The sequence below is a fragment of the Heptranchias perlo genome, chromosome 22 (assembly GCF_035084215.1).
Source record: "Heptranchias perlo isolate sHepPer1 chromosome 22, sHepPer1.hap1, whole genome shotgun sequence".
Classification (NCBI taxonomy): Eukaryota; Metazoa; Chordata; class Chondrichthyes; order Hexanchiformes; family Hexanchidae; genus Heptranchias; species Heptranchias perlo.
Genome location: NC_090346.1, coordinates 6,019,472 through 6,045,150, shown reverse-complemented (window position 1 = coordinate 6,045,150; position 25,679 = coordinate 6,019,472). Strand labels below are relative to the sequence as shown.

The following is a 25,679-nucleotide window of genomic DNA, read 5'->3' as shown; positions in this document are numbered from 1 at the left end:
TGGATTATGGTTGTACTGCAGTAGCAAATCAAGACTATGCTCGACGGTTCACTGGTCTGTACGTGTTTAGACTGTCTCAAATCTGATATTCCATCACTTAAGGAGGGGCAAGCATTCTTTCCACTCTGTACCAGCCATCTTCATCATTTGTTTGCCCCACCTCATCCCAACTGCTCAGACAAGATTCCCAAGGCATTAAGGGGATTTGCAATCTCATTAAAATAAATCCTCCCTCCCCCAATATATTCTCACCTATTTTACAGTTGAACGCACGTCCGTATAAATGTTAATTTAAAACAAAAAAAGAAACACACACGGAGGCCACAGCTCTTGACACTCGTCTTTCGGAAAGGCTGCGCTGGGGGGAATGGGCGGTCTCCATGGTGACGGTGCCCTGGAAGCGGTCAACTCGCTGACCCGGCGGTGGTGGTGACGGGCGGCGCGCGCGGTAAATGCAAAGAAGGAAACGGCCGTTGGAGCGAGAAGCAATTGAACCAAAACAGAGGGGGTGGGAAGGCGGAGAGAGCCGGGGGATCGAAAGGAACTCAGGTGAGCGGCGGGGCGGGGAGAGAGGGAGAGGGAGCGGTGCGATCAGGTCAGCGGGAGTCCAGCTCACGGCTTGGCGGGGACACTCCTGGAGCAGGGCCGAGGCCCGGCCTGGACCCCCCGGGCCCTTTAAACTGTGTGAGGGGAGGGGTATGGCAGTGAGACGAAAGCCCCGGGTAACCCGGGCTGCCGCCATCTTCTGGTTATGGGGAACTGCTCACTTCCGCCTCTATTGTGTCTCCTGTTTGTTTTTCTTGTAACTTCAGGTAAGGGTTTGTTTACTCTTTTTTTTTAAATGTGTGTGTTAAGTGTTTACTTTCTTTAAAAAAGTTACCCCAGTCACTTTCTTTTGTGCACTTGAGTTGCACCAGCTCCCTGATTTATATAAACAGAACCACACAAAAAATTACTTTTCTAAACAGTATGTCACCCCTGAGTGCTCCTGTCATAACGAACTGCTGCATTTCAGTCATAAGTTTCATTTCCTGGCTCCAGGATCTTTAAATTCTCTTTTTTTTTTAAAACAGAAAATGCAAAAGTCAAATGTTGCTGCTTTGCATGGAGTAACAGAAGAAAATGCTAATGACAAGGTTTTTGAATATTGCAGAATAAACAGGTGCTAGAAATAAAACCAGAAAATGCTGGAAATACTCAGCAAGTCAGGCAGCATCTGTGGAGATAGAAACAGAGTTAACGTTTCAGGTTGATGAGGCTTCGTCAGAACTGGAAAAAGTTGAAGATTAAATAGTTTTTAAGCAAGTACTTAAGCAAGGGTCATGACTTGCTGAATACTGTCAGCATTTTCTGTTTTTATTTCAGATTTCCAGCATCTGTGGTATTTTGCTTTTGAAACAGATGCTAGAAGTGTGTTGTGTAAGGATTATAGGAAGGCTGTCTTTGTATACAGATTATCATTAAATAAATTGATGATGTGATGTTGAATTTAGAAATTAGAATATTCCAATGCAAATAAATTGTGAGGTTTGGTGAATATGTGTATGTACAAAAGAGGCTGAATAGGTGCTTGTTCAAAATATTAGGATGTAGATGAACCAAAATGACCAGATCAACACCTGGATCATTCCTGTAATTTTCAACACTGGGAGAGAGAGATAGAGAATGAAATGACAGTTGCCAAGGCAGGGGGGCAGGGGTAAGAAGTAAACTGTGAAATTGGATTTTGTTTTAAAGTACTAATTCATGCTGAGATATAACTACTTGGGTGCTCATGTGGCCATTTTTCACATGTGAGCATGGGCAAACTATTTGATCAGAGGGAGTGAATCACAGCAGAACCAGATACTGACCTCTAATCATGGTCCCACAAGGACACTTACAACAATTCAGGAGCAGAAACAATAACCCAGTTTTCTCTCCCTGACCCAGGAGTGTTGAGGGCAATTGTAGCACCCCGGCAGAGATCACCAAACTCAGCAGGGACTAGCAATTGAACCTGGGACCCTGCTGCTGCTGTGTAATTTAGCTGCTTGCTTTAATTAGTTGAGCCATCTGGGAGCAAATTAGATAGTTTCTTAAAGGCATGTTAGGATTGACTTAGTGAGTGGTTTATACAAAAAATACTACTATCCCACTCCCACCCATTTGGTTTTACTTCAGTTTATAATTGGGAGGAGAAAAAACAATATTTTCTCAAACAAAATTTGTAAATTGATTATCGGTTTGACTTGAATTCAGTTCACTGGCATGTAATTTAAACAGAATTCTACATAATTACAAATGTTCTTACATCTTGATTAATTTTTAATGCTTAAAATCAGTGCCAAGCAAATATTGAAGAGTAATAAAACATTACATCTTCCCCCAACTCTCCCCTCACAAAGTAGCTATTTCTGGTAGTTAGGTGCTAGCATTCCAGCCTGTCACAGAACTGCACAAAAAGTCTCCTGAACTTCAAAAATTAAAGATTTGGATATATCGTATCATAGGCTTGCATTGCAGGTTTGTGACTGGATAAATAAAGCATCCATCTTCAAGCATATTGTATTTTTAATCTGCTCCAATAACATGCTAGTTGGCTGTGGGAAAATGAGCCTTCCAATTTCATTTACTTTCCCAAAATGTTCTGTACATTTCCACTGAATTCTGCCTTAGGACTAGCTGGAAGCTCTGGTTTCTGTCACAAAGTACAACATTTTGAGGGAGAAAGTAAGAGTAACTTCACCTCAACACTGCGTGTGGATGCTGTCTCCCTTTTTAAAATAAAAGTCCTTTGCTTTGTGGCATGTCTCATATGCCCAGATTCGCATTGCCAAAGTGTAACTGTTGACATTTGTACAGGTTTCTGAGTTTCCAGTCTGCTGGACCTGGATTGGTATGTTCAAGGGATTGGTAACTGGGCCAGTGGACCACTCAATGCCTTTTAACTTGCTCCATCCTATACCGGAAGTTTGTGCTGACTTTTTATAAACTGCTTTCAACCAGCTGTGACTGTGAGGTTGTCATTTCAATTTAAGTTGATATTGTGTTAGCAGATCACTGAGTTAACCAATGGTTCTGAGCCTTCATTTTAAATGAAAATGCATGCCATGTATTCAACCTTCTCCCCCTCCCTGATAATTTTTTTTTAAATGAGTGACAGGAGTAATTTGGGCTTCTATGCAAGAGTTGATAAACTGCATAAGTGGCTAAATTACTTAAATATGGCAGCAAATATATTTGTCTATTAACAGTGGATCCTGCCTGTTTGTTCGATCAGTGTGGAATTTAGTTCCACTATTCACTCCGATAACATAGTGCCGATTCCTTGGGGTATGGTTTCCTACCCTTGAGTAAAATTTACTTGACTCCCAAACAATTTTTTTCTTGGCATTTTTCTCCCCACTCCTAAAGATGTTTTCTTCATTGTGGTACAATTCCCCCCCCCCCTTCCCCATTACCTCAATAAGTCTGCATTATTCACGTGACCCTTCACAGTGAGTGAAAGCAAGCTAAACTATTCCAAGGAGCATCACAGCCAAGCATGTTCAGTCCTTGCCCAATGTCCACATGTACATACTTCTATCAAGAGTTGCTGAATAGCGATCACGGGCAGGAATGATAGTTAATTTTTACCTCGCTAACCCAAGGGCACCGAAGGTAATTGTAGCCCCTCTACCATCACTCCATCTGAGAACAGTTAACCCAGCGTGACCAGGAATTCAATCTGACATTTCTGGCCTGTATGGCTCAGTTACTCACTGGATCCTATTCCGCACCAAGTTCAGCTCACCCATCACCCTAGTCCTCACTGATCTACTTCGGCTCCTGATCCCCCAATGTTTCAAATTTAAAATTCTCATCCTTGTGTTTAAATGCATCCATGATCTCCTATCTCAGTACCCTCCTCCAGTACTACAGCTCTTGCTGAACTCTCCATTCTTCTGACTCCTGCCTTTTAGGCATCCACCTTCCTTCACCCCACCATTGACAACCTAGGCCCCATACTCTGGAGTTCCCTCCCTAAACTCCTCTGCCTCTCCACCTCCTTCTCTTCCTTTAAGACTGTCCTTAAAACCACCTCATTGACCAAGCTTTTCGTTACCCCTCCTAATATCTCCTTTTATGGCTCAGCATTCATTTTTTTTTCCTCACTCCTGTGAAGATCCTTGGGTTGTTGTATTGTTAAAGGCACTATATAAATGGCAGTTGTCAGATAGAATTGATAAGCAATCAGTGGAGCGCACAGTAAACAATTTTAGCTACACAAAAGTTAAGTGAATGAATGTTTAATGTTGTGTGGGTAAAACAAAAACATTTTCTAAGGTGTGATTTTAAAACATGATTTCAAAACTGCAAAACACCAAGTGAGAACTAGGCAGACAAGGGAGAGATGATCCAATTGCAGGTATTTTCTGGCTGCTCATACGCACCTCCTGGAGGCTGACTTAAGAGCAGCATCGGCAGAACCTTAAGATCAAGTCACTTGCCACATTCTTTTGATCAGAGAAACGATGTTTCATGGAAGGGAGGAAGATAACATTTAAAATGGGTAACTTCGGTAACTCTAGCGAAATATATTACATTAATATTTCTACATTGTTCCACACTGTTAATCATAAAACTGACCAAGATGTGCGTGTTGGGGATGCTTTTGGAGAAGGAGCCAGTGAGAATTGGAAAGCTTTATTTATATTGGTCCAGGTGACTGTTTTATATTGCAGTTGTACCTGTCGTGGTATGATATCTACTATCACGCTTTAAAGTATCTGTTGCTGCTTCAACCCACCAAATGTTACTCTGTTTATTGCACACCACCTAAACAATTAGGTTTACTTTCAGTACAAGTGATCAAGTCATGTACAGTATTACAAATTGGCTTAAAGAAATTCTCAATAGTCCTGATCCATGCACAGCCATATTTTTCCCCAAACTATTCATTTATCCGGATGCAATTGTATTAATAACAGTAACCCTGTTGTACAAATTTTTGCCACATCCCACAAGGGCAGTCAGAACTCATCTGGGAGGTCGCTGTTAATACACATTATTGGGGCAGAATAGAGGGAATCCTGTCAACCTGACCAGGAAAAGACCAGCGTCGGCATCGGTTTTTAAAAAACTCATTCTCACAATATGAATTTCTCTCTTACAGTGTGAGTGGGACTGCAGATGGAGCCAGAGGAGGGAGATGAGAGTGTTATTGTAATCAGCGACACTGAAGGAGAGAATGATGGTGAAACCTCAGTGTTCATTGTAGAAAATTCTCCAGGTCTGACCTTGTTTAATAGCTGATAACAGTTACACACATGACGCATTAATTTATCTTTCTTTCCTTACACACACTGCCTGACCTGCTGTGTATTTTCACCAATTTCTGTTTTTATTTCAGCCTTTGTCATTAACATAGCTGAACTCGAATTTAGGATTTGAAACCATTATTATTTAATTTCCAAAATCTTACAGTGTGGGTCCCAGTGTTCAATCTGTGTAGCCAGTGATGTGGTTTGTGAAAAATACACTGCCTACATTTTCAATTCCCTGTCACTCCTCATTTTTGAAAGAGCTTGATTTTTAGCCTACGTGTTAGGTTTGCTCGTAATGAACACTTCAGTAGAAAGGTGCACAGATTTGCTTCGAGGCTGCCTCTGATTTAGCTCTTAAGCATGCTGGTATACAGTGAGGTTGCTGCCAGATCTATTGTACAGTCAATGTTAGTGATTATTGAAACGCATCAAGCATTTCAATACCTCATTTTATTTGTTTAGATAGTTTACTGAACTAAGACAATTTGGTCTTCAATTGTAGACCTCGAGTGCTTCTTGTTTTGATTGAAACTCATCTGATTGCAAAGCGACTCCTGTAAAATCACCTGGTCTTCCAAATGTTTTTCATGGAGGCTGCACTGACTCTCAAAAACACATTCTTATTTTTACTCATGAAATTGCCCAGTAAAGAATTATTTTTGCTTTGAGCCCAGAATTTAAAACTTGTTCTGAATGGTCGTACAACTGGCTGCACAGAACCCACCAGTTGAGGACTGCACATTGGGTCTAATAAGTCTGCACTGTTGGGTTATCGTGAGGCTCTTGTATCAGCCAGTTTAAACCAAATAAAATAAAAAATATTGAAGAATCTCTGAGACCCGCCTAAATGAATTTGAGACATCCAAGGGTGTAATGAGCCTGGGATCCTGACTGGATGACTGTCAGAAATTAATTTGAGCCTCAGTCATTTAGATGGATTACAAAACAGCAAAAGTGACACAGCAGTAATGTCATCCAAGGGGCCTGTGTCCACATTAAAATTAGAACATAAAACTACCCTTTATAGCAAATCAGGTAACTAACTATGATCCAATGTTCTAAATTAGGTGTAATGGGGTCTTTTCATTATAATCTACAGTAATAATTCACACCTTTTTGGGCCAGACCCAAGTTCTTGTGGCCTCTTGCACCCCATTAGATTTCTTTTCTAGGGTAGGTCGTCTGGGAGCTCCCTGCCCCCTCTCCAGAAAATGTTGATTTGTAACAGGTAATTTGGTACATTTTCAGCATTTGTTGAGTAGATATAATGGTGAATCATACACTTGTAGTAATCTGTTAGCAAGACGATACATAATGGACTCTTGTTTCAAACTGACACGAAACTCGGAAAAGTAGTAAACAGTGAGGAGGATAGTAACAGACTTCAAGAGGACATGGACAGACGCATGGCAGGTGAAATTTAATACAGAGAAGTGTGAAGTGATGCATTTTGGTAGGAAGAATGAGGAGAGGCAGTATAAACTAAATGGTACAATTTTAAAGGGGGTGCAGGAACAGAGAGACCTGGGGGTGCACATATGCAAATCTTTGGAGATGACAAGACAAGTTGAGAAGGCTGTTTTTAAAAAAAAAAAAAGCATATGGGATCCTGGGCTTTATTAACAGATGTGGAGATGGACTGGGGTTGACAATTGTAAACAATTTTACAACACCAAGTTATAGTCCAACAAATTTATTTTAAATTCCACAAGCTTTCGGAGGCTTCCTCCTTCGTCAGGTGAACGGTGTGGAAATGAAATTTTCGAATCCTTCGCATTTGAAAATCACAGAACACCATTCACCTGACGAAGGAGGAAGCCTCCGAAAGCTTGTGGAATTTAAAATAAATTTGTTGGACTATAACTTGGTGTTGTAAAATTGTTTACATTTATTAACAGAGGTATTGAGTACAAAAGCAAGGAAGTTATGCTAAATCTTGATAAAACACTGGTTAGGCCTCAGCTGGATTATTGTGTTCAATTCTGGACACTCCTCTTTAGGAAGAATATCAAGGCCTTAGAGAGGGTGCAGAAGAGATTTACTAGAATGGTGCCAGGGATGAGGGACTTTAGTTATCTGGAGAGATTGGAGAAACTGGGGTTGTTCTCCTTTTAGAATAGAGAAGGTTAAGGGGAGATTTGATAGAGGTGTTCAAAATCATGACCGGTTTTGACAGAGTAAATAAGGAGAAACTGTTTCCAGTGGCAGAAGGGTAAGTAACCAGAGGACACACATTTAGGGTGATCGGCAAAAGAGCCAGAGGCAACTTGAGGAAACATTTTTTTACACAGCGAGTTGTAATGATCTGGAATGCACTGCCTGAAAGGGTGGTGGAAGCAGATTCAATAATAACTTTCAAAAGGGAATTGGATAAATACTTGAAGGGGAAAAATTTACAGGGTCGTGGGGAAAGAGCAGGGGAATGGGTCTAATTGGATGGCTTTTTCAAAGAGCCAGCACAGGCACGATGGGCCGAACGGCCTCCTGTGTTGTACCTACTATGAAATTGTTTTTTACTCTGTTCCTCCAAATGTCCTTTTTTATTTTACTATTAATTTTCCAGTTTGCTTTATTTCTGTCAGTCCCCTTATTTGTACCAACGATTCCTATTCCAGTTGTACTGTTTCTACCGTATAAATTATTTACCATCACGTTTTCATTTTGTTTTTGCTCTTCTAGACTCCTACCACCCACATCCTACAACCATTTTTACTTCTCGACAATTGTGTTACTTTCCTTTCTTTATGCCCCTCCAGTGCTGCTAGCCTTTTAAAAAAAATTATCTCAGCTCAACTTATTCCGGGGGAATCAACATTAACCTGGGCTCCTAGGATTTCATTGGCAACACAGTTTACTCAGACCACCAGCTGTTTTTAAAAGGTTGCTGACCCGACTGGAATAGGAATCATTGCTACAAGTAAGGGGACTGACAGAAATAAAGCAAACTGGAAAAAGAAAATAGTAAAATAAATAGGACATTTGGGGGAACAGATTAAAAGAAACAATTTCACAGCACAGGAGGAGGCCATTCAGCCCATTGTGCCTGTGCTGGCTCTTTGAAAAAGCCATCCAATTAGACCCATTCCCCTGCTCTTCCCACATAGCCCTGTAAGTTTTTTCCCTTCAAGTATTTATCCAATTCCCTTTTGAAAGTTATTATTGAATCTGCTTCCACCACCCTTTTAGGCCGCGCATTCCAGATCATTACAACTCGCTGCGTAAAAAAAAATGTTTCCTCATGTCTCCTCTGGCTCTTTTGCCAATCACCTTAAATCTGTGTCCTCTGATCACTGACCCTTCTGCCACTGGAAACAGTTTCTCCTTATTTACTCTGATTCAAATGCATGGGAGGCAGTAGCACTTTGGGTGTTAGGTGCCACTAAATTGGGAGGCAGCAAATCTGAACGTAGACCCACAGTTTGCGAACCACTGTTCTACAGTGTTTCAATTCCTCTGACTTTAGGTAGTCTGTATGTAAAATTTTGTGCAAATTTTTTTTTAACTGCAAATCATGAATGGAAAATACATACTGTTGTAATGTCAGAAATTCAAAGTGTCATTTGGCACAGAAGTACAAGTTTTGTTTTTAAATGTGATGCTGAAGTAATGATGGATGACTGCATGTACTGAGGAGTACATGCAGTCAACTATAGACTGGTCTGGAGGATGATATTGTACATTGAGTCTTGGTTGACCTGATAGTATAGGCAAGCCCACTTTTGCTGTTTGTTCATATTTTGCATGTATCTGGAAGCTCTTAAACAAATTTGAAACTTTGAGGGGAGGAATATCCAGGAAATCTAATTCAAAAGGAGCTCTTGATGGTTCTGCTTATTGTTGGTAACCTCAGAAGATGTTGTTAACGTGCCAGCTGTCTTCAGAATGAGCAGGATGGGCCTCAGTTGAATTTGGCTGAACATTGTACATTCATACTCTAATATGTTTGTTCACCAAAGGTATTTAATTGTGTTCTTGGGTCCCTCGAGTCTAAAGGGTAGACTTGTGATTAATTCAATGTTGTTGAAATCTCTTTCATTTCTTTGCAGAAGTTGCTGATACATCCAAGGAGAAAAGCACTGAAGTAATTGATGAAGAATGTGGGCTTGCCATCACATACAGTAAAAAGGGCAATGTGATGCCACATGCACGTTACGACTGTGTGGAGCAAGACTTTATGTACGTAACACTGAGGGTTGATTGAGAACATCTAGTTAGGTATCAGCAACTTGAAACATATGCAAATTAATGGAAATATTTGGATTTAAACTTTCTATGTGGGCTGCAAGGCTCTGTGATGCATGCTGCATGGCCCAGATCTTTCAAGTTTAAATCATCTGATACTTATTTGTCTCTGAAGATTTTGGTTGAACTGTCTTGTTGCAGTGTTTATATGCCTGTAATGCAATAACTTATTGCACTAATAGGTTAACTGGTACTATGATTCCCTGATACACCATCATCCAATTTAGAGGAAGGTATCTCCATAAAGCACTTGTGCTTCATTCTTATGGATTTATAGTTGCAGTGTCCAAACAGTGGCCTGTGGGGCACATGAAGCCCTTGTGCTCTGGCAAACTCAGGCATCTCAGTCCTGTTTGTGTTTATGGGATTCTGGCGAAAGGTCATCGACCTGAAACGTTCACCCTACCTTCCCCTTTCCACAGATGCCGCCTGACCTGCTGAGCGTTTCCAGTATTTTCTGTTTTTATTTCAGATTTCCAGCATCCACAGTATTTTGCTTTTTATTTTACCATTTGTGTTTGTTTCCTATTTGCTGGTTTATCCTGTTTGAATTTGCTGGGTGAGCTTGGAGATTTAGTTTTTAATATTGTTGCCTCGTTGGCAGAGAATTAGAACACCCAATATCTATTAGTATGAGCAACTTGAAACATATGCAAATAATGGAAATATTTGGATTTAAACTTTATATGTAGGCTGCAAGGCTCAGTGATGCATGCTGTGTGGCCCACAGGCTAAAAGCTTGGACATCTCTAGTTTATGGCATCATTTGGAATCCTTTATAAGCCTGTATTTAATGTATAAAGAGAATGTTATTTCTCCATAATCCACAAGTTTAAATTGAAGGAATTCTGCAATGACAGACTACTTGTGTGACACAGTCAGTGAGGGTATCACCATGTAGCAACTTGGCTGTCACTGTCGGCCATAACACCTGCCAATTTTGGGTGGGTGAATTTCAATTCAGCAACAATTAACATTTTTTATCTTTTTTTGCTGATCAAAAATGTCTTTGGGCATTGGAACTAATCTTTTTCAACTTTGTTACCCAGTACCAGCATCATGCACTCCTATGGCAATACTCGTTCTTCTCTGCTCCCATCAGTGCCCCTCAGACTAAATGTCAAAAGTACATCTCCACTGTACTCGTTTAAATTTTTTCCACTTTCCAAACAAATCATCCTCTTGGCCTCTCAGAAGATTGACACGTTTATCCTAAATTTTAGACAGTTTTGGACACACCTACTGGGAAATGAGTTGAGACCTTCCAAGCCCATTTTAGAAATGTAAATCCCTGGTAACAAGCCTAAAGGAATGACTTGAATCTAGCAGACTGATGGGATTAAAATCCAGGTCCAAGGAGTGAAGGAGCGTGTATTAACCCATTGCATTAACTCTTTCACCCCCAATTCCCAGTGGTTTAAAAATAACACTGCTTCGTGTAATTATTTTTAAAATGTAGGCAAAGAAAATAATCTCATCTAAAAGGTACAATAATTTGGTTCACAACATTCAAATTGTGTAATTAAGGAAATGTTTGATCATCTATAGAGAGGAGAAACTCAAGTTCTGGAATGTATGATATTAGCAGCTGTTTGTGGTAGCAGGTGCATGAGGCACCAACGTCAACTTTTACCACTTGTTCACTTGATGCACCTCACTGAAATACACAATTCATTTGTGCTTTGACAAAAAGAGGTTCAAGAAATAGTACTGGGAGGTGGAGTTATCTCATCCTGCTTTCACGTCTGAAATTAGTCTATTAATTTTCTTGCTCTTTTCTCATTTCCAAGTGGAGGGAAAGGAGTTATGAGTTGGGCCAGAATTTCCTCCAGCTAAATATTGGGAAGACCAAAGCCATCAACTTCGGCCCTGCCACAAACTCCGTGCTCTTGCTACTGACTTCAACCATCTCCATGGTCACTGTCTCAGGCTGAACAAGACTTTTGGCAACCTCAACATCCTATTCAAACCCGGACAAAGCTTCCAACCAGATACCCTCTCGATCACAAAGACCGGCTATTTTCACCTCGTAGCATCACCTGCTTCCTCTCTAGCTCGACCCATCGGCTGCTGAAACCCTGATCCATGCCTTTGTTACAACCATACTCAACTATTGCAATGCTCTGGAGCTAGCCTCCCATCCTGCACCGTCTAGAAACTTCAGCTCATTCAAAACTCTGCTGCTCGTATCCTATCCTACACCAAATTCTGCTCACCCATCACCCTGTCCTCACTGTCCTACATTGGTTTTGAAAACCCTGCTGCCTTAAACTTAAAATTCTCATCCTCATGTACTCAAAATTCTCAATCCCTTAACCCTCCCTCTCTCTGTAACCTCCTCCAATCCTACAAACATTTCTCACCCCCGAACTCCCAGTTTCTCTGACTCTGGCTTCTTGTGTATCCCACCTCACCACACGCTCTGGAGTTCCCTCCCTAAACTCCTCCACTTTTCAACAACATCAACAATTTGCATTTATAGAGCACCCATAAGGTAGAATCACATCCTATGACTCTTCTCAAAGGTGAATAAAAAAATGGACGCCAAGCCACGTAAGAAGACATTAACAGGGCCGACCAAATGCTTGGTCAAAGACATGGGTTTTAAGGTGATAATTAAAGGTGACCTTCTTAAAACCCACCTCCTTGATCATGCTTTTGGTCACCCCATCTAATCTCTTATTTGGCTAGACATCCATTATAATTTTTTTGATTACATCTCTGTGAAGTGCTTTGGGATATTTTTCAACTTTAAAGGTGCTATATAAATGCAGTTATCTTTCCTAAATAATTAAAGCCCAGGGTTGAAAACAGTACCTCTTGCTGGTGTACTACTGTATCTAGGTGCATACAGCATGGCTCTCAACAACACAAGGCAGTTGATGGGAGTGAGGTTCCTGATAAAGGTTTAGTGAATTCCAGAGTTAAATGTTCCATTAACCATTTTCAGCACTACCCCTCCAAGTTTTATTTTAAGGAATTTGTGATAGATTACATACTTCCCTAAAATACTTAAAATAAACTGTCTTATCTGTTTCAGGCGCACAGAAAATGAGATTTCAGAGCCTGTGGGCAACAATTTAAATTTCTGTGAACAGTGCTATTGCTATATCTGTGACAAGCCTGCCTCCGAGGTAGGTACAATTCAGTGAACTGCAGTTTTTACACAAATCATATTGCATCTTTTTATGGATTAAATGTGTAATGGTAGAATGTTATGATGTCCTGAGAGAGAGAATTGAAATTTAGCATCAGTCATTTAACATCAGTCCAGGAGTTTTCCCAGGAATATAGTTGAGAACCGGCTTGTGGTACCCTGACTTGCAGGTCAGTTGCATGCAAAAATATTATGGCGACTTAGTTTTGAACATTATTGCCTGATTGTATTGTACCAACCATTGCAATAATGGATGTTTTACTGTGAGTGGTGTGAGGAGCAGTGATTGTACTGGCCGCTTGCACCACTCTTGCTTCAAGGAAAACAGGGCTAATAAGCCAGAAGATCCCAGGTTGGATTGCAGTCAGATGTGAGTTAACTGATCTGAGCTGGACAACAATTGGCCTCAGAATCCTGGGGTAGGGAAGAAAAAAGAATCCAGTCAATTTCCTTGCTTTTGTTTGCTACCCAGAGACCCTTAGTGGAAAGCACATGTGTGGACATTGGGTCAGAATAAACTTAGCCTTTGCTGTGATGCCCTCCAGAATCAAATAGCCTGCCAGCACTGTCTAAGTTCATAGATGAAGAATGACACTTGAGTGCAGTACTAATGGCCTGCCTGTGCCTATGCAACTGTACCTCAGAGTATGCATCTTTAGGAAAGGATGTGAGAAAAATTGGGTATGCCGCTGCTCAGTTCATGGGCCTCTGATTTCCTTGAGAGTTGATGATGGGCGAGCCAGCTCTTTGCTAACATTAGAAGGTTAAAGGCAATCCAACAGGCTGTCAGAGCATTTCTTAAACAGAATGTTTTAAGTTTTAAAAACTTAACTTTGTGCATCTGCTTCAGGTGCAATGAGGCCAGTCATTCAATGTCATTGTGCTGAAATCTGAAATTGGTGGCATAATAATGAAGTTTAGCATCAGTGCAGTGCAAAAGATAGCTCCACATAAACTAGATGTGGAGTACAACTAGCATTAGTAGCATTAGTAAGGATTACTGCATTGAACAGGAGAGAAGGTGAGCCGTCAATTTCATGGCTACCTTTATTTAATATAAAATCTGCATTGACGGTCGGTTAATGTGTATTTCTTTCTGATCTGCTTTCAGTGCAGTAGAAGTTTAAAAACATTGTTTTTCCCTCGTGTACCTTGTAAACACAAAAAAAATTTGGTGTACATCCCAACAGGCAGAATCATTTGCTTCCGTTCTCATTTTCTCCTCTGTTGCCTTGAAAGTATTTTTATATCTCAGATGGTGATTTGTTGGCTAACTTGTTACCAGCTCAACAAGCCATTCTCTCAGGAGCATGTCTGTTAAGCTGCTGGTCTTGACCTGAAGGGGTACCATTCATTTTATTTATGTTCCAGTTAATATTTTTATGACCTCGCGTAGCACTATATGATCAAGTTGACATTCTTTTTTGTTAATTAGTATTTTTTTCAATTTACAACATCTCCTTCCTTTTCACCCCTCCTCCGTAATAGTGCCAATACTGGAAGCTTCCTTCAATTTGCCATTGCAATGCTCACAATAAGAGCAAGTACTGGAAAGCACATCGTGATGTTGCACTAACAGGTGCACTCTCAATATTCAACTTCAACCTGGTTGACATTGATTCGGAGCTTCGACATGGAGGTAAGCATTATCACCAGGTATAGTTAGAGTTCGTTAGCAGCTTCAGTATGCTAAATGTTAGTGCCAAGATAAGCAAATGCGTAATGCACCCTAGAATTCTGTTTTACCAAACCCACACCACAGTCACTCCTATTGTATAGAAATCCAGCTCCTAGCATAATAATAAGTACAGAATCCTGATCCAAGCACATTTTACTCAGTCCTATTTTTAGAGAGCCACATATTTTTGAATTCTAATGACTTTGTGGCACAAGTTGAAACAAACTGTATTAATGGGGTTAGGAGACAGTTAAATACATTTCTGGGGTCAGCTCCTTGGATGGCTAAAGGAGTAGAGATTAAATGAAACAGAAAAAGGCAGCTTATGACGAATGTATGGTTCATTATACAGTAGAGAACCAGGCTGAATGCAGGAAGTACAGAGGCGATCTAAAAAAGAGAATAAGAGGGACAAAGAAGAGAGTATGAGAATAGATTAGCGGCTAACATAAAAGGGAACCCAAAAGTCTTTTATAAACACAAATAGTAAAAGGTTGTCAAAGGAAGGGTGGGACCGATTAGGGACAACAAAGGAGATCTTCTTGAGGAGGCATAGGGCATGGCTGAGGTACTAAATGAATACTTCGCATCCGTCTTCACTAGAGAAGAGGATGCTGTCGTTGTTGAGGAGGTAGTAGCAATATTAGATAGAATAAAAATAGATAGAGGAGGTACTTAAAAGGTTGGCAGGGAAATGGGACTAATTGGATAGCTCTTTCAAAGAGCTGGCACAGGCATTTTGGGCCGAATGGCCTCCTCCTGTGCTGTACCTACTATGTAACTTTGTACTTTGAGTAGTGCAAAGTAGGCAAATTTACACTGGTTTACATAAATACTCATTCAAGCATAACATTTCATGCACATTAGTTATTCATTCATCCAGATTCATCTGTATTGATTTGATTTAAGATAGTCATCAGTTAATTGCACAACAGTAGTAGGACGAAGCAGCTCTAATGTCATAAACTGCAGGTACACACCCTCAGTGGCTTATAAACTTCAGTAGAGCTTCTGGCAATAAGTGATCAGAAAACATTGAACTTAACAATATGTGGTACTTTTGTTCCTTAGCATAGTGAAAGTTAATAAGTTCAAAAACCTTACTCTCAATCTCTCAAGACTTCAGAGGGAAAATAGCCTGTATTGCATAAGTAAAGAGTCCATTTACACTCATCAAACTATATATATTTATCTCTGTATATGTCTCACACACACACACACACACACACACACACACACACACACCCTGTCTTCCACCTTTCCTTCCCCCCCCCCCCCCCCCACACACATTACTGATCACTTTCATATGTTGTTAAGCATCAACTTGGCTTAGTGCCAAGCTGGTGGTTTATGTGGATTTCAAAGATTTCATGGTATTATTCAAAGAAGAACTTTTTTCCCACTCTCCTGGCCAACATTCCTCCCTTAGCTAACACCACCAAAGTGTTAAATGGTCATTCACATCATTGTTGTTTGTGGGGTCTTGCACTGTGGAAAATGGCTGTCTCTATGGCTATTACACACAAAACAGTGACTACATAATATTCAAGGTGAGCTTTTTGGCACATTTCCATGAGATATGATAAGGTACTATTGACCACCTTTCAGCATCTTGCTCGGCTGATGGGGATGCTCTGTACTCGGAGCAATGGATAAAGTTACACATCTGTGGAGCCCCAGATGCTGTCATAAGTCCTGCCTCTTCATTACTGGGCATTCAACTGTGAGAAACAAACATCTCGCTCAGCATGGTATTGTACACATCTCTGGGTTGATGTGTTTTCAGCACAATGGAGATAGGGACGATCCTGAATACTTAAGTCTTTGAAGTATGCTGATTTCTTGTGCTGTCACCTTTGACCTTCGTGAAATAAGTAATGACTTAGAAACTGACGGTAACTCCTGTTTGACTCTATTTACTTTGGAGTTCTGGAGAAAATCATCTCTGCCTAATGCATACTTTTAATTGCTTTTCAGGTGCCTTATTGCAGAAATTTTGGTTAGAACTTGCCTTGGAATATAACAAGTATTTGATGGGGATAATAACCACTCGGAACTGCTTGATTCCATGTATGTGTATTTGTCACAAGCAATTCAAAATGTACTGTGAAATGTGCCAGATGAACCATGTTGAGATCCGGTTGTACAGGTAGGATACTGACAGACCTGAAATCTGTCTTTTGTTGTCATTTTTTAAAGGCCTTGAAGAAATACATTAAGTTGAGGCTTAGTACACAGTTTAGGCTGACATTTAGTACTAAGGGAGTGCTGCACTGTCAGAGGTGCTGTCTTTCATATGAGACATTAAAACGAGGCCCTGTCTGCCCCCTCAGGTGGATGTAAAAGATCTCATGGCACTGTGCGAAGAACAGCAGGGGAGTTCTCCTCGGTGTCCTGGCTAATATTTATCCTTCAACCACATCACCAAAACAGATTATTTGGTCATTATCTCAATGCTGTTTGTGGGATCTAGCTGTGCGCAAATTGGCTGCTGTGTTTCCTACATTACAACAATGACTACACTCTCCTCGCCATGCCGCTCCACACCAGGCCGCTTGTCCCCGCGCCAGGCTGATACTCCCCTCTCCTCGCCACGCCTCTCCTTCCGGAAAGAAACTGTGCTGCTTGATAGTTCAGACAGTGCCAGTTAGCTTCGGAACCGCTAACCTGAAAGTGAGTTCTCACCTAGAACAGCAGCACATTTGCGATTTTGTTATCCTCGTGGAACAAGGTGTGGTTGGAAATTGATGAATCTTGCTTTGAAAATTATGTTCTATTTGTTCTGGTATTTTAGGTATAATAAACCATCTTTTTGGTTTGGAATCATGCCTCATCTCGCTCGAGTGCTTTCTAGACCATTTTCTGTAAAGACAGCGACCCAGTATAGAATCATAGAAATTTACGGCGCAGAAGGAGGCCATTCGGCCCGTCGTGTCTGTGCCGGCCAAAAAAGAGCTATCCAGCCTAATCCCTCTTTCCAGCCCTTGGTCTGTAGCCTTGTAGGTTATGTTACTTCAAGTGCATATCCAAGTACTTTTTAAATGAAGAGGGTTTCTGCCTCTATCACCATTTCAGGCAGTTAGTTCCAGACCCCCACCACCCTTTGGGTGAAAAAAATTCTCCTGAGCTCCCCTCTAATCATTCTACCATTTACTTTAAATCTGTGCCCCCTGGTTATTGACCTCTCTGCTAAGGGAAATGGGTCCTCCCTATCCACTCTATCTAAACCCCTCATAATTTTATATATTTCCATTAAATCTTCCCTCAGCCTCCTCTATTCCAAAGAAAACAACCCCGACCTATCCAATCTTTCCTCATAGCTAAAATTCTCCAGTCCTGGCAATATCCTCATAAATCTCCTCTTTAGTGTAATCACAGCTTTCCTGTAATGTGGTGACCAGAACTGTACATAGTAGTCTAGCTGTGGCCTAACTGGTGTTTTATACAGTTCTAGCATAACCTCCCTGCTCTTATGTTCTATGCCTTGGCTAATAAAGGAAGGTATCCCGTATGCTTTTTTAACCAACTTATCTACCTGTCCTACTTTCAGGGATCTGTGGACAATCACTCCAAGGTCCCTCTGTTCTTCTACAGCTCTCGGTATCCTCCCATTTATTGTATATTCCCTTGCCTTATTTGCCCTCCCCAAATGCATTACCTCACACTTCTTGAATTCCATTTGCCACTTTTCTGCCCACCTGACCAGTCCATTGATATCTTCCTGCAGTCTACAGTTTTCTTCCTCACTATCAACCACATGGTTAATTTTTGTATCATCTGCAAACTTCTTAATCATGCCCCCTACATTTAAGTCTCAGTCATTGATATATGCCACAAAAAGCAAGGGACCTTGTACTGACCCCTGCAGAAACTCACTGGAAGCAGCCTTCCAGTCACAAAAACACCCGGCAACCTTACCCTTTGCTTCCTGCCACTGAGCCAATTTTGGATCCAACTTGCCACTTTCCCTTGGATCCCAAGGGCTTTTACTTTCCTGACCAGTCTGCTATGTGGGACCTTGTCAAAAGCCTTGCTAAAATCCATGTGCGCTACCCTCATCGACGCACCCGCCCCCGTCACCTCCTCAAGAAATTCAATCAAGTTAGTCAGAAACAACCTTCCGTACCGACTGTCCTTGATTAATTCCTGCCTTTCTAATTGATAATTAATGCTGTCCCTCAGAATTGTTTCCAATAATTTGCCCACCACCAAGGTTATGCTGAGTGGCCCATAATTACTCTGTCTATCCCATTCTCCCTTTTTAAACAATGGTACAACTTTAGCAGTCCTCCGGCACCACACCTGTAGACAGTGAGGATTGGAAAATGATGGTCAGAGCCTCCGCTATTTCCACCCTTGCTTCTCTTAACAGCCTGGGATACATTTTATCCAAGCCTGGTGATTTATCTACTTTCAAAGATGCTAATCCCCTTAATGCTTCCTCCCTCATTATGTTTATCCCATCCAGTATTTCACACTCTTCCTCCTTAACTACAACGTCTGTATCATCCCCCTCTTTTGTGAAGACAAACGCAAAGTAGTCATTAAGAACCATACCCACGTCTTCCGACTCCACACACAGGTTACCTTTTTGGTCTCTAATAGGTCCCACTCTTTCCTTAGTTATCCTCTTGCTCTTTATGTATTTATAAAACTTCTTTGGGTTTTCCTTGATTTTACTTGCCAATGTTTTTTCATACCCTTATATGCAGCAAGGGTTCAATGTCATGATCTCGTGTCTAGCATAAATGCTGGTATAGACCAATTGGGCCGAATGGCCTGTTTCTGTGCTGTAGTTTCGATGTAACTTGATCTCTGGATCTCACTGTTTAATTAGATATTGGGTAGTGATGATACACTCTGAATCATAGGAAAGGTGAGGTCCACTTACGGGAATGATTGGTAACGCTGAATCTGTGAAAATATCGAGCACAAAATTGTAATAAATGCCAGAAGCTGGTTTACAGACTTTGGATTCCCAGAATGTGACCAACACAAAGCAGCAACCAATTTCCAGTTCCTCTCAGCGCATTGAGTTGAGTTGCGCACCTGAGTACTCTGTAAGGATAGAATAGTTGTCTTGTGTAAGTTTATAATTACGGATGCTAGGCCAGTTTCGATATGAGTAGAGATAGCAGTGTTGTGTCTTCGATTTTTTTTTCATAAGATCAATTGTAGCACCATGAGACCACGTGGTGCAGAGCACCATCTCATGCAACTACTACTAGGAACCCATTAACTACTGAAATTAACGTCCCTGCTGAGATTAACGACTGAGAATAATACCACTACAATTATACAACTAGAATGAATTGCAAGAAAACAACTGTTCGTGACGGATCCTTACAAAGAAAAGCACAAAAACACCACGGCTCCTTAAATTAGCAACACAGATTGATTTCAAGCAACAACTTCAGTCAGCAAGAACAGCAACAAGGCACTGAGCTCCTGGAAGTTTGAACTTCGCAGATGAAGAATTGACATTACTGGACTGCCCGGCCCGGAAGTGGCATCATCAGAGGCCCTGAAACTAGAAGTGGCTGCAGAGTGTGGCTAAGCATTCAGCTTTTTTTTAAAAAGCCAGAGGCTGCAGACTTCAAAGATGTATATTAACGCCAGACGGGCCAGTTTGTGGAATGTCATAGCTCACTGTGAATAACGAGGATCAATGATCTCATCCCAGGACAGCACCCATTTATTTTGAGCACAGCGGGATATGTTTTCTTTAAACCCACACCTGAAGGGGAACAAGAGAGGTAGGCAGTTTATTGACATGCCTGCTGGTAAGTTACTGGCTGGGAGGCAGTCAGTATGACAACCCTCCCTCTGGATGGGAAAGAGAAAAGGGCAAAGAGACGTATGGGATTTCAGATTTTAAACAAGACACTGAGGTGTAGGCCTGGGGCCTGAATCTGGAAGCTAAAATGTAGGAGGTCAGTTCTTGCAGTTTGAAGTAGTCTAGAAAGAAAGGTAATACCAAAAACAAGTAAATCACCCCACAAGAGACAACACATGGTTAATTATTCTATTCCTATTTTTTTGAGGTAAGAAGTGAGATTGAGCAAAGTAAAGTGAAATTTCCTTTGAAGGTTACTCTGTACATTCACTTGCAGTCTGGAATAAAGCAGCTTAACGATTCACCAACAACTTGCATTTATATAGCGCCTTTAAAGTAGTGAAACGTCCTAAGGCACTTCACGGGAGCATTTTCAGACAAAATTTGACACCGGAGATATTAGGACAGGAGACCAAAAGCTTGGTCAAAGAGGTAAACTTTAAGGAGCAACTTAAAGGAGGATAGAGAGGTGGAGAGGTTTAGGGAGGGAATTCCAGAGCTTAGGGCCTAGGCAGCTGAAGGCATGGCCGCCAGTGGTGGTGCAGTGAAAATGAAGGGTGTGCAAAAGGCCAGAATTGGAGGAGCGTAGAGATCTCTGAGGGTTGTAGGGCTGGAGGAGGTCAGAGATAGGGAGGGGTGAGACCATGGAGGGATTTGAACACAAGGATGAGGATTTTAAAATCGAGACTTTGCCAGACCAGAAGCCAATGTAGCTCAGCGAGCACAGGTTTATATCATACTGGGGAAGAAATTATATCCAGTTCAGATCACAAGGCGGTCTTCTTGCTGCATCTCCGGGTTACGCTATCATCTAATTAGTTATTGGAGAGTACAGACACAGTCCTGAACATAAGGCTCAGATTGCTTATGGAGTGACCAGCACTTCCGTACCCGAGAGGATATCTAAGGCATACCCGAAACTTGTAACGAGTACATAATCTAGACTGACACTTAATGCAGCATACCTTCAGTACCGCACTGATCAGAAGTGCCATTTTTCAAATGAGCTGTTGGACCAATACCTCATATGCCTGTTTAGGTGGATGTAAAAAATCCCGTGGCATGATTAGAAGAAGAGCAGGGAATCCTTCCAGGGTCCTAGCTAATATTTATCCTTCAATCAACACCATCAAAAATAGATTAACTAGGAATTTATTTCATTTGCTGTTTATAGGATCTTGCTGTGAGCAAACTGGGTGTGACATTTGCCTTCATTACAATAGTGACCACACTTTAAAAGTGCTTTGTTGAATGTGAAGTGCTTTGGGACACCCTGAGTATGTGAAAGGTGCTATATGAATGGAAGTGTTTTCTTTAAATATACCTTACCTAGTAGTTTATAGTCTGAGTAACATGGCCTGAGTGTTTATTCTTCCCCTACACAAACGCTAGGTGAACACAAGAAAGCTTGTGTCAATTCCAGTGAGCAAATTACAGTAAAAAGGATGTTCTGTTCGGCCTGTGGACAAGGCTGCGTTGCCAGTATTGTGTGTGTACACGGTCATATGTTGATTTGTAGAGAACGAGAGCTCACTTATGGGAATTGTCCTTGGCATTGAATACAAGAAGGGTGTACGGTGCCCTAGAATCACAACATTAGCTGTAAAATGAGCAAATTACAGTATTGTTTTGTGAAAAGCCTGTAATAGGCCATTAAAATGAGTGATTCTCTCCTTTTAAAGTAGATTTCATTAGGACAATGAAGGTTGATTTGTGACTATTTTGTGTTCTATTTGGATTTTCAAACTTGGGACTTTTTTGTGATGCTCGCTGACATATTAATTAAAGTAGACCTTTTAAAACTGAACCATTTAATCAATGCTTCCTGATATTACCTCATTCACTGTCTTCAGAATTTTGGTATTTTCCTTCACTATTGTTAATGATTTCTGTTTTTTTTAAAAAGTGATGTGATTGAGGCCTTTTCAAAATCGCCTTCTTTATAATATCCCACTAGTGTAGCAGAGAACACTGAGTTATGCTGTGTGCTAACACCGTTTTGGTGTTCAGTGCCCTACACATTTGTAAAGACACTATGTCCATATGTTCAAGTCCATGTTTGGGTTTCTGAATTCTGCATGTATGTACTTGAACACATACCTAGACGCAGTGTTGTGACTTTATGTGGAACTTGGCATTTTTTGTAAAAACATTAGTTGATTTTGGTTGCAGTTGTTGTGCGTACAGTGCAGTGCAAGATATTTGATCACCTTTTCATGTGATCTGCCCGCAGCGTTTCCAAAATCAAAAGGCATCAGCAGCAGTACTTTGCACCTTTAGAACTGGCATGCTAAAAGGTGGCGTGGTACAGTGCCAAAGTGATGGTGTAAAGACAGCATTGGATTGCACTATAGCTAATATAATACAAAACGTTACCTGGCTGCCTAATAAACTAAAGACTAAATACATTTTAATATCTGTTTAATGTCAATAGTCTTATAGCAGGAACTGAATGAATGAATCAGAGGTTTCCATAAGTAGTTCTTCTGTTGATTCAGCTGGCTAAGGAGGTGAGTAGCTGATCCCAGGAAAGTTCCAGGTTTGACCGCCAGACTATGCTGAGTCAGCTGATGCCAGCTGGGCAGTGATTGGAGTACTACAGTTAGCTTCAGTGCCCCAGGAAAAGAAGGGGAAAATTAGCAAGGCTTCCAGCCCTTTATTGTTATACACTGACCTCTGCTGGTAATGCATGTATATAGCTGTTGGACAAAGCCCAGATCTGGCTCAGCTCTGCTGGCCGATACTCTCAATCTGTACTCAGACATGAAGTATATCCATTCAACCAAGACACCGGAGGCTGTCCAGGTCCCATGGAACCATACCCCAGCATAAGGTCAATACCTTAAATAGAGGAGGTGCAGAGAGGAGAAAATTGGTGGGCAAAGCAAAACATGTTTGATACAATAATTTGGAGATCAAAATTGCCATCTATTTGGAATAAATTGATAAGTGTGTGTACATTCTGTTAAGATCAGCCTAATTGGTCCAATTGACAACACTGAAAAACTAGATTAATATTATTGTATAGACTTACTAGAATGTAACTTGAAGTTGTGGATTGACCTTCTAAATGGACATGGACGGTTGAAATATATTGTCAAATTTGCATCTTCTACTATTTGCATTTAGGGCAAATGTACTTTTTTTTAAAAAAAAAGTTTTCAGCCCCTACACATTTATGTTGTCCATGTGAGGCTGACTTGGTGATCGACTGGTCATATTGAATGAGAAACACTCGCTGATCTTGTGATCCAATTAAGAAGTCAGAATTGACAAAAAAGTAATGTGTGTGTAATACTATACACTGGAACAGGTGTTTAAATGTACTGGGGTGCAGACGGTATGATGTTTCAGATGCTCCTCGGGCTTCTCCACAGATGCAGCCTGACTTGCTGAGTATTTCAAGCATTTTCTGTGTTTATTTCAGATTTCCAGCATCTGCAGTATTTTGCTTTTGATGTTTAAGACATTGACTTCATATTAAAATAAGAGATTTCTGACAGACAAGCATTTGCTTTTGTGTTTAAAAGTATGAATAGGGCTTAAAGCAGAATTAACGGGTGCTATTTTTGGATTGTTCAAAAGGAGCTGGTTTAGAGCTAATTTGGGTAGTTATCAACCCCATAAAATGCTGGATAGTTGATATGGATTTTTTTTTAAAGGAGCAGCTAGAGCCTGTGCTGCACTGCATACTGAGAAGAAGAGAGTAGGTAAATTACAACTCTGCAGCTTGGAACTTAAGTAATTCCAACCACACCAACATGTTCTATCCCAAAATGTAATTTCCACATTTCTAGTTATATAATCTATGTCTACCTGTTACCAAATCTTCCCAAATACTCTGTGGGATACATTTTTCCTCATTTGTCTTTGGTGGTTTCCTTATAGCCATGCTGTGGTCCTGTGAAGCAGACAATTGATATGTAGATTTTGTATCTAGCTCTTCGTAAAACTGCTCTTTCCCATGTACTCAATTAAAATTTGTAATGCATTCTATTAACCGGCATAAACTTAGTTGCAGGGAGATGCCATGTGAACAGTTTGACTGCCTTTTGCTAATGTTGTTCCTTTCTTCCCATAGTTACACGCCTGTGTTTAACATGGTGAACAACTTTCTGAATCAGGCAGAGAAGGAGAAGTCGAAAGCAGCTGGCATTATGATGATGGGGGTGGCAAAAGAAATTATCCTTCACAAACAGCCTCCACAGTTAGTTTTTTTTTTGTTGTTTTCTTGTAAACTTTTAAGAATTTGAACTTGGGCTCCCTTGCTGGGTGAAGGCACATAGAGATGCATCCATAAGATTTACAGACTACAAAGTCCCAGTTTTGATTCTTGTTCTGTGCTGAGTTAGAAGATCTCAACCAGGACAGTAGTTGGACCACCAAAGTTGCCCTCTGTTCCTCTGACCCAAGAAGGGAAAAAGACCAAGGTTCCTACTCCTGCTTGCTATTTAATAACTCCTGCTGGAAAATGCATGTGTGGGCAGGATCTGATGAGAACAGCATTACACTTAGCTGTGATATCCTCCACAGTTGAATAGCCATCTGTATAAACTTGTGTGTGAAGAACGGCGACTTGAGTGAGGTAGTGAAGGGCTGCCGCTGGCCACGGAACTATACCCAAGTCAGTGTCCAGGAGTGTTGGTGGGGGAGCATTTTACCCCTTTTCTTAAAGACTTTAAGTTTTTTTAATTCATTCTTGGGATGTGGGCATTGCTGTCAAGGCCAGCATTTATAGCCCATCTCTAATTGCCCTTGAGAAGGTGGTGGTGAGCCGCCTTCTTGAACCGCTGCAGTCTGTGTGGTGAAGGTTCTCCCACAGTGCTGTTAGGAAAGGAGTTCCAGGATTTTGACCCAGCGACGATGAAGGAACGGCGATATATTTCCAAGTTGGGATGGTGTGAGACTTGGAGGGGAACGTGCAGGTGGTGTTGTTCCCATGTGCCTGCTGCTCTTGTCCTTCTAGGTGGTAGAGGTCGCGGGTTTGGGAGGTGCTGTCGAAGAAGCCTTGGCGAGTTGCTGCAGTGCATCCTGTGGATGGTACACACTGCAGCCACAGTGCGCCGGTGGTGAAGGGAGTGAATGTTTAGGGTGGTGGATGGGGTGCCAATCAAGCGGAACGCTTTGTCCTGGATGGTGTCGAGCTTCTTGAGTGTTGTTGGAGCTGCACTCATCCAAGCAAGTGGAGAGTATTCCATCATACTCCTGACTAGTGCCTTGTAGATGGTGGAAAGGCTTTGGGGAGTCAGGAGGTGAGTCACTCGCCGCAGAATACCCAGCCTCTGACCTCCTCTTGTAGCCACAGTATTTATGTGGCTGGTCCAGTTAAGTTTCTGGTCAATGGTAACCCCCAGAATGTTGATGGGGGGGGATTTGGCGATGGTAATGCCATTGAATGTCAAGAGGAGGTGGTTAGACTCTCTCTTGTTGGAGATGGTCATTGCCTGGCACTTGTGTGACACGAATGTTACGTACCAT

At 41.2% G+C, this 25,679-nt stretch overlaps 1 protein-coding gene across 4 annotated transcripts in view; it reads left to right on the top strand.

Annotated features, from left to right (window-relative positions):
- Positions 1–432: 432 nt before the first annotated feature.
- The window catches only part of zgc:112980 (uncharacterized protein LOC503706 homolog), a 57,658-nt gene continuing 32,411 nt past the window's right edge, over positions 433–25,679 (top strand). For 3 of the 4 annotated variants that reach the window (XR_010966799.1, XM_068002861.1, XM_068002858.1), the window contains exons 1-7: positions 469–549; positions 5,138–5,254; positions 9,335–9,464; positions 12,571–12,664; positions 14,176–14,326; positions 16,343–16,514; positions 24,283–24,408. Coding sequence is in view for 3 of the 4 variants with exons in the window: in XM_068002861.1 (XP_067858962.1) it covers positions 5,155–5,254; positions 9,335–9,464; positions 12,571–12,664; positions 14,176–14,326; positions 16,343–16,514; positions 24,283–24,408 (773 nt within the window). In the remaining variant the exon portion in view is untranslated. Of the gene's footprint in view, positions 550–5,137; positions 5,255–9,334; positions 9,465–12,570; positions 12,665–14,175; positions 14,327–16,342; positions 16,515–24,282; positions 24,409–25,679 lie in introns of all 4 variants that reach the window. The other variant, XM_068002860.1, reaches the window with a different exon arrangement.